Here is a 10,089-nt window from a genome sequence, read left to right as displayed (position 1 = left end):
AGTGTATCTATTGTATAAATGGCAAATTACGATTGAATTGTTCTTGTTGTATTAAACACCCACAGCATATATAATGATATTTCAATTCATTTATATTTATTCATATTGCCAATATTAAATTTTGTAATTTTGAAATTAAATATTAAATTTTGGTATTAATAATAATATTCAATTCATTAAAGTTTGTGCTTGGAAAACATTCAGTTTGGTGAACAATTTATCTCCCTACGAACATTGATATCATGTTGATCATTAGACGAATCTGACAATCTTTTGCCATGATTATTTTGCATACGATGAGAGTTGGTGTTTCAATAGTATGTTTGTGTGATATGTTCGCAATGGGTGTTGCACAGCTGAATGTGGTAAAACGTGACTATTTTACTACAAAAGACAGAAGAATTCTTCCTAACAGTACCACAATAATTCAGCAAAAATCACGATCGCTGTCAGCGTGTGCATCTTTTTGTTCCATTCACAAAGCATGCTGTGTTGCTAGCTACGATCAGAAAGCAACACACTGCATCCTAGATACATCTTGCTGCCCAGAAAGTGAGCTATCAGTAGGTGCACTAATGTTGAAGATCCGATCAGGTAAATGTTTATCCAACATTATTTCGATTTTTCTGTACTATTCCCTGTTTTTTACTGAAAGCGTGTTTAACAAATATACAAATATTTAGAGTTATTAGATCCGTATAACCCTTAATCTATTTTAATTGACCAAAAAATGTGCAAACTTACATTAAAAGCTGAATTCCATAAACGAAGTAGTTAGGCGTTATTGGACAACCATGATCATGGTTTATTAATTTACAAACTTGGCTATTATTTGAAATTTTCAAATAATCTGTTTATTCTTATGAGCAAAAATTATGATACCAGAAATCTTTTTACTAAAACTTGTACATTAGTTGTACGCGGTTTTGTTCTTAAAAATAGCTTTTTACAGAGCAACTTTTTTCTAAAAACCCTACATATATTACAAGTTGAATAAGAAATAGTTAAGCACTCGAAGCATCGTCGTTGAACTCGATTTGCAAGGAATTGTTATATATACTACCATTCATGTCCAGTGCACGATAATTATTCAATATTGTAGATATCGCGATAACTTCAATGTTAACACGATATTGTGTCAACATCGTTTACATTGTTTAAACCCGTATATAGTGTTTACATCGTTGACATCGTTAACATCGCAATGTATACACTGTTAACACGATATTGTGTCAACATCGTTTACATCGTTTGAACTCTTATATATTTTTAACATTGTTGACATCGTTAACATCGTGATGTATACAATGTTAACACGATAAAGTGACAACATTGTTAACATGTTTGAACACTTATATAGTGTTTACATCGTTGACATCGTTAACATCGTGTTGTATACAATGATATAATAAAAAGTGTCGTGTTTACATTGTTTAAATTGCCATATTAGCAATGGTAACACTATGTCATGTCAATTTAGAGTTATAACAACACATTTTGTTTTAGGATTTGTTGTTTTAAAAATGCAAACTGTATACATGTAATCTACAGACTTTATTTTAGAATATGAATGAGAAAAAAAAAATTTTGGGAATATTTTCAACATCACAATGTATATGATGCGAACAATTTAAAAACAATGTAAACGATATAGAGAGAATATTGTCAAAATCACGATGCATAAGATGTTAACGATGTAAACAGAAAGGTATAGACTAGATATGCAATATACAGAAACTCATCATAGATACCAGGACTTAGTTTTAGACGCGCGTATAGTCTACCAAAGACTCATCAGTGACGCTCGAATCCAAAAAAGTAAAAAAAAGGCCAAATAAAGTACGAAGTTGAAGAGCGTTTAGATCCAAAATTCCTAAAAGTGTTCCAAATACAGCTAAGGTAATCTATGCCTGAGGTAGAAAAGCCTTAGTATTTCAAAAAATTATAACACGATGTTAAAACTGTACTGTTAACATTGCGATGTACACGATGTGAACGATGTAAACAGAAAGGTATAGACTAGATATACAATATAAACACAATGGTAAAACGATATTGTTAACATTGCGATGTATACGATGTGAACGATGTAAACAAAAAGGGGTAGACTAGATAAACAATATAAACACGATGTCGACACAATATTGTCAACATCACGATGTATACGATGTTAACGATGTAAACAGAAAGGTAAAGACTCTATATATACATCATCAACACGATGTCGGCACGACATTGTTAGCAACATGATGTGTACGATGCGAAAGATGTAAACACAAAGGTACAGAGCATATAGAAAGGATGCAATGAAAACACAATAACGACACTATAAAGTTGACATTGCGATGTTGACAATATCGACAAAAGATCGTGCACTGGACATACGATGATTTTTTTAGGTCTTGACTGTTTTTTTCGGGGAGAGGGGTTGGGAGGAAAGTTCCTATGTAAATGCCGTTTCTACATGCAACATGTGTAAAGATCTGATTAACCATCATGTGTCTAAACGATAAAATAAAGGTGATAGCATTGGCATATTCTATTTATTTATTTCCAAAATCGTTGAATGATTTTATTTACAATTATGTTGTTTGTTATGCAAATATTGATGTTTATCCAAGTAAAATTGTAAAGTTATAGTTATCATGTTAGACTTAGCCGAGTAATTCATCGACTAGATAGAATGTTGACGCCTATATTTTTGTTTAAGATTCGTATTTTTGTGATTGTCCTGTGTTTTCATTATTTTTCTTTCATCAGAAATGACAGTTTTTTCCTTTTTCGTGTTTGTAAAAGCATTCACGTTGGACCATAACTATTTGCAGAAGTGTTTTATATTTTTGTTATGCATACACCTGGAAACTTTTTTTTGCTTGTCCCCTAAAAGGCGATTTCATTATTACGAAACGATGAGTCTTGTCCAACAATTCATAAAGAAAAGAATGATAGTTAGTTAAGTTGTTCGTAAGGGGATAAAAGAGGGACGAAAGATACCAAAGGGACAGTCAAACTCATAAATCTAAAACAAACTGACAACGCCATGGCTAAAAATGAAAAAGACAAACAAACAACAGCACATATGACACAACATAGAAAACTAAAGAATAAACACCACGAACCCCACCAAAAAACTAGGGGTGATCTCAGGTGCTCAGGAAGGGTAAGCTGATCCTGCTCCACATGCGGCACCCGTCGTGTTGCTTATGTGATAACAAATCCGGTATATAGTCTAATTCGGTAGGTAACATTCATGAAAGGGAAGGGGATTGTAGTTACGACGTAAGGAACATATCCGATATCATTTGTGAAACGGTTATTCCATAACGGTCAACCAACTCGTGATGGCGTTCGTAAAATTTACGAAGGGATGATTTCAACTTCACCATTTGGAACTCTTGGTTTAATAGCTTCCTTGTGAGCAGCAACCCTCTATCAAGAAAATCATGATAGGAAATGCAAACACGGGATTATCGTAGCAATTGGGAGTTATATACCCCGTATGCAGGTGCTGCTGGAATGTTGCTACTTAGAAATGGAAAGTTCACAATAACATAACATATTAATACACATATACAAAAGATGTTCAAAATTTAGAATATTTTTTTGCCAGAATATTTACTACCAAGAATAAGGTATATTCAGGTCACTTGTTTGTCGGTTTAAATCGAAAATCAACTATGTATTTCTTTTCAAAGACATAAGCGTGTAAGATATCCGTATTATAATGTTTAAACAGTGTCTTACAGAACGTACTCTGTTTGTTACAGATTTTCTTTTAATGTTAATTTCACTAATAGCAAAAATAACCACATTTTACGATTTTATCTGTGTTTATACATATGCGAAAGATTTACTTCACCAAAAATATTTTAACGTATTACACTTTTCTATAAAAATATGATCATAAACATAATAACGTTTAATACATTAGGTTCGTCAAACTACTGTAACAGTTAGGAACTCATTAGAGCCCTTGTTTTTCATTTAAAATAAAAAAAAAATAGCCTCATTATTATGCTCATGATTAACTACATGTATGATTTATGTGTCGGATGGGATCTTTGTTTAAACTGTCATTATTTTACTGTGTAACATTTTGTTGTTTTCAACTGTTGACATGGTAACGTTATGTTATGAAATACAATCGATACGTTACAGATCATACAAACAAACTGGTACCTGATTACCTATAACCGCGAAAAACACTCCCCTTAAGTTTAAACACCTACATATTGTATCGGCAATACATTTGTGATGTTATACACTAACGGTCTAATTAAAAAACGAGAAACGAAAGACATTTATAAACAACAAAAATAAATGACAACCATTGAACATCAAGGTCCAGATGCAAACAAACGCAGCTCGCCAAGACGTTTTATAAACAAAAGTAAAATCACAAAAAACTGAACTCCCAGAAAAATTCAAAACGTACCTAATCCCAGATGATAAAATGGAAAGCTCAATCCATCAAACGATAACAACTCTTATATTCCTGATTTGGTACAGGCATTTTTTAAATGTAGAAAATGGCGGATTAAACCTGGTTTTATAGCTAGTTAAATCTTTCACTTGTATAATAGTAGCATCAAATTCCATCATATTGACAACGACGCGTAAACAAAACATCCATACACGATAGGTAAGATGTCAAAACTAAAGTAGTCAATAGTGTGTCATTATCTAAATCACTACACAAAAAACAAATAAATATGTTACAAAGAAGCACAAAATGACATTTTAACCAAGCATATTAGCAATCATTAAAGACAATTATACACAAACGTACCACACAATAGTACAATGACAGGATGTATAGGTACAGAGCTATGTCATATATGTAACTAGGAACATAAAATGGCATATATACAAAGCACATAGCAAAAATGAAACATAAACATAAACAATAACGACAGAGTTTACAAATACCACAAGTATCTTAATCACAATAAAAACAAACAGATATTTGACAAAGAAGCACAAAAGGGCACACATCAAATTAAACAACCTCATTTATTGCCTCCTTATTTTTAAATGTTATTTAAGTTTGTTCAATCTACACTCCCTTATTTTTGAATGTTATTTAGGTATGTCAAATCCATACATAAACGATTAAAAGATCTTAAGAACTGGCGATATTAACATTCAATATAATGTAGAATCGCGCGTCAAAATGTACTCGACACACAGGTAGCGATATAAACTGTTCTTTGTGACCTCTACCATGTTTACATGAAACAATATCAAAACATGCAACTCTGTAAACCAAACTACTATTAAGGCAAATAAATCATATGGGTTCTATGTAATTAAATGGTTATCTATGCTATTCAACTTTTCTTGGCCTCTTTAAAACAAAATTACTTCAAACGTCACTGATGAGGCTTATGCAGGGAAAACAAGTTTCTAGCGAAAATGCAAAATTTCAATCCTGGTATCTATTTTGAATTTATCATTAACATTGTTTGTATACTTATACATAGGATTATAATATAAACATTAGGACATGGGGTATGATTGCTATATCGACAACTATCCACCAAAGTTCCAACAAGGTTGATGTAAGTAATCATTCGCAATCGTACTACCTTTAAACAAACAGAAAACCTATACCATATTATCAGCTATCGAAGGCCTCGACATACTTAACATGATTCAATTCAAATGAGAATCTAGCCACAAATTTAAAAGAAAACAATATACAAAAAATTAATATGACCGTTATGAACAAACGACAACCACTCACTTGAGACAGGTACATTATGAATGTGTTTCTTTTTCTTATTTCGCACAATGTTCAAACATAACACAAGTGTTCTGTCTTAGACACTTTACATTGTAGAGTTTCCGTTAAATGTATAATAGAAACAAAGCTTGTGATTACCAAAAACGAATTTCGTTTATGAACGGAAACGATTTAAGTTTCAAATCATATGTTTGTCATTGAATCGTATTCTCGATAGTCATTCAAAAACCGTTAAAAATTGCTTTAACTTATGTAATGTCATGTAAATATCTCTTTCTAAACACTAATTACTTAATAATCAAATTTCAGATTCACCTCAATGCCCAAACGGATGGTTAAAAAACGAAAACAAATGCTATTACTTCAGCGATGAACTTAAAACTTGGACAGATGCTAAGGTTGGTTATTCGAAATTTATTTCATATTATTGGACATTGATTGCATTACTTTGACTTTTAGTAATATTCTATTTGGGTAAATAGACAAACTATTTTATCACTTTCTTTTTTATTAAATTTGATTTTCAAAATTATTGATAATTTTTGGTATATCATCTGAAGCTTATTTTTTCTTAAGGTTTAAAACCAAAAAAATGTCGTACTTTTGCCAATGATACAACTCTCCACAAAACATCAACTGACACAGAAATACCAACTATAAGTCACTGTACGGCCTTTAACAATAAACTGAACATTTCCCGCTTAATAAGCAATAAAAGGTCCCGACATGAAATATGTGATACGATTTGGATGAAAAAACAACTACCTAATAGTATATACATTTATGTCGAGCCCATGTGTTCTAGTGGTCTAGCGCGTCGGAATTGCTCAAGTTGATTTGGTGCCATGATATTTCGATGTGTTCGAATCCAGATCAGGGAAGAACAAAACATTTGCTTCCAAAAAATTACAGATCTAACATTGTTGGGCTGTTATTTAGACAAATTATATGTATATATTACAGATTGCCTGCGAAGATGATGAAGGAATGCTTGTAGAAGTAGATTCAAAATGTGAAAACGACTTTATTAAGATGTCAGCAAGCGTGTCGAGTATGTATATTCAATGCATAAAGATGCAAGTAACTGAGCCAGCTATAAAAGAGGGACGAAAGATACCATATGGAGAGTTAAACTCATAGATAGAAAATAAACTGACAACGCCATGGCTAAAAATAAAAAGACAGACAGATAAAAAAGTACAAAATGGTGCAAATCTAATCAACAATAGGTATCAGTACACACGATGAGCGAAACCAATAAAGAATAAAGGCCACAAAAATTTATGAAATGTTATTGTATATATTATATATTCGAAAAACAAATCGCCGTATGTTTGAATAACAATAAATATGATATACAGCAACAGGCGACAGTCACTGATTTACAGGCTCCTTAATTTTTAGCAATTTTGATTTCATGTTATGCCAGCACGTTTAATTAAAATAAAGGCAACAGTAGTATTCCGCTGTTCAAAAGTCATAAATCAAAATTATGGTGCATACGATATTTCGACGTACCAGTTAAATATATATGTTTAGTGGTCTTGCCAAATATAACAGCTTTGTGTAACTGGTTACTCGGATAATCGTTCAACCGATTAACCGGCTAACCGGTTGTTAAAGTTGATATTTGAAGACCTTATCTTTAGTATCCTACACATGTACGTTTTAAGTTTAAGCATATTTATTTATAATGGATTGGGAAACAAGTTTTGCAACTTATAGTAATCCTTTTCCACTTTGCGGATGCGAGTGCTGCCTTATAGTGGCATTATCCTACTCTTTTTTTGAAATCCACAAGAATGTCTAAAACGTGCAAGACATATGGCTCTCTCTTAACACGGGCCAACCATTTATCGTCCCCTTCACACGGACTATCATCGTTTCCTAAAGACCATACTCGAAAATGATGTCAAGGAACAGCCGAAAATTGAGTACCTGAAATTTTCATCCCAACGGGAATCGAACCAGGAACATTTGTGTTAGTAGTCCGATGTACTAACCACTACACCACGGCTCTCTAAAGTTGAAAATGTCTGAAACTGACAGAACAGATTTAAGGGAACTATATGTTTCACAGTTTGGCCTATTACATTATTTCAAATAATACGAAATTTAGCTCATGTATGATTAATTCACGTCAAAGTTCGGCAGTCTTTTTTTTACTTTGATAGTTTGAAGATACACGAATGACGTTTTGATAATATCTTACGTCAAAACATAGAACAGTTAACATGATAGTAACATATTTAAAAAAAAAAACTTGAGGCATAGGATTGAGGATCACATGTATAAAGGAATACAGTGTTTAATACTGTGTTCATACAATTTATAGGGTACTGGTTAGGTGGAACTGACCAACAAAAAGAAGGTGTTTGGATATGGTCACACAGTCAGAACGTTATCACATTTACTGATTGGTACGGTGGACATCCAAGCAATGATATGGGCAATGAACATTGTCTTGAATTGTGGTATGACAATGGCTTTATATGGAATGATTACTACTGTCACAAGTTACTTATAGATTATCGTTGATTATCTCAACGAGATTGATTTTCTCGCTTGAGCTGGGACAGCGAAAGTGAGAAAAGCAATCGAGTTGAGATGACCAATGATAATCTGTTTATCGCTATTTTACCTATGACGACGTTGTCAATTTCGATGTCAATTTCGTTAACAACGCCACGTGGCTTCTTAGTTTCTAGCGATAATTTTTCCATATCAAGCGAGAAGCATGATATGAAAATTATCACAAAAAAAGATCAAAGGAAAAATGCACAAAATAGCGATAATACGATTTATCTGTGAAAAAGGTAAGTTATTGTTTTCTTTACAAATGTTTATTAAATACATGTAGCAAAAGAACGATCGTATGTTTATATTAAATTCTCGATTTGATTCGAAAGTTTTACATTTATTTTAATTTATAACAATGTAACATTTGCAATGTTATTTTAGCCCCAAATAGAATAAACAAATCACGAAGTGTGTAGGCTTTTTCCTCAAAACACTGCCAAATCTTTGTGAAAATTGAACACACAAGTTTGGTATCTTTTTTGTTGAGGTAAATCTAAAGCCGATATGTTACGATGACCATACATCGTAGATCAAACTTTCTCATTCCTTTTTAACTTTGTATTTCATCTGTCTTTCAATACATAAGTGCATTCTATTTTTAAAATCGTTTTCCTTTTCCTCATTATTTCTTACTTTGCACATGGATTTATAGTTTGTTTTCGTCTGTTTTATACGAACGTTAACGTTTTAAAAGATATGTTCATTTGACAAAAATAACTTATCTTCCTGCAGATACCTTAAATCATACTTACGGAATTAACTATAGTTCGATGAACCATCATCAACCACATGTTGTAATTGCTACAAAAGATATATTAGTTAAGTAGTCTGACATATCCAGCAATGGACGAATTGTTATGTTTGTTTATGACTATCATACATACATTTTTTTGATGTATCACTTGTTCACCCAGGTATTTTTTCTAATATTTATCACTTAAGGCTAGGTAAACGTAATTGCACACCTCACGTGGAATTTCGGAAACAGAACTGTGTGTCGTTAGTTTCACGAGTTTTCCGCCTACTCGAAGAACGGGAAATACGAAGTATTTCTATGAGTTATCACTTCAGTTGCTCTTGACAGTTGCAATATAAGAAATCTTTTTATCGACCTTAGTTTTCGTCCTTAAGGTTATGTCGTTATCACATATCCATAATTAGCAAAATATGTCGATATTTAATTTTAAATGATACCTATATTTGATAAGCACGAATTTATTTTACATGTGTGCTCCTCTATCCTTAATAACTATAGATTACGACATTTTTTTTTGTCAAATTTGTTCACCATTATTACTGCATATTTAATACAAATAAAATGTTTGAAGATAACTAGTTTAATTAATGTTAGTTAACTTCTGTCTCTTATTGTCTCCGTATTTCGTTTTCTTACTTTGCTTTTCGATCTTTGTCATTTGGGACATTTTTGTTTTGTTTTTGTTTTTTAATATTTCAAACTCAAGTTCAACTCCAGTACTCATGTATGTTAATAGCTTAGCACAGGTTGAAAAATAAACAGCTGGGCCATGAGCGCATGATACGCCCGTCGTCTTGTGTGAAATTTTTATGCAATAAACATAAATAGTTTCTGAGAAAGCTTTAAGCATTAACCATATATTGTTTTTGAGATACGGAGGGACATATGAACCCCCTCTTTTTTTTCTAAAAAAAACCTAAATATCACTAAAATAAAATTTTGAATCATCACCAAAAAGTATACAGATGTTTAGATTAATATAACAAAGAAGTGTGCAAAGTTTTAA

General features: G+C 32.1%; 1 protein-coding gene across 1 annotated transcript; it reads left to right on the top strand.

Annotated features, from left to right (window-relative positions):
* Window positions 1-341: 341 nt before the first annotated feature.
* LOC139503255 (perlucin-like) lies at window positions 342-8,284 on the top strand. Its single transcript, XM_071293018.1, has 4 exons — window positions 342-594; window positions 6,056-6,144; window positions 6,710-6,797; window positions 8,082-8,284. Exons 1-4 carry the CDS (start codon window positions 342-344, stop codon window positions 8,282-8,284), a joined length of 633 nt encoding a protein of 210 aa, XP_071149119.1.
* The last annotated feature ends 1,805 nt before the right edge of the window (window positions 8,285-10,089 follow it).

This window comes from Mytilus edulis, chromosome 14, assembly GCF_963676685.1.
Source record: "Mytilus edulis chromosome 14, xbMytEdul2.2, whole genome shotgun sequence".
Lineage (NCBI taxonomy): Eukaryota > Metazoa > Mollusca > Bivalvia > Mytilida > Mytilidae > Mytilus > Mytilus edulis.
This window is presented reverse-complemented; position numbering and strand designations above follow the sequence as displayed.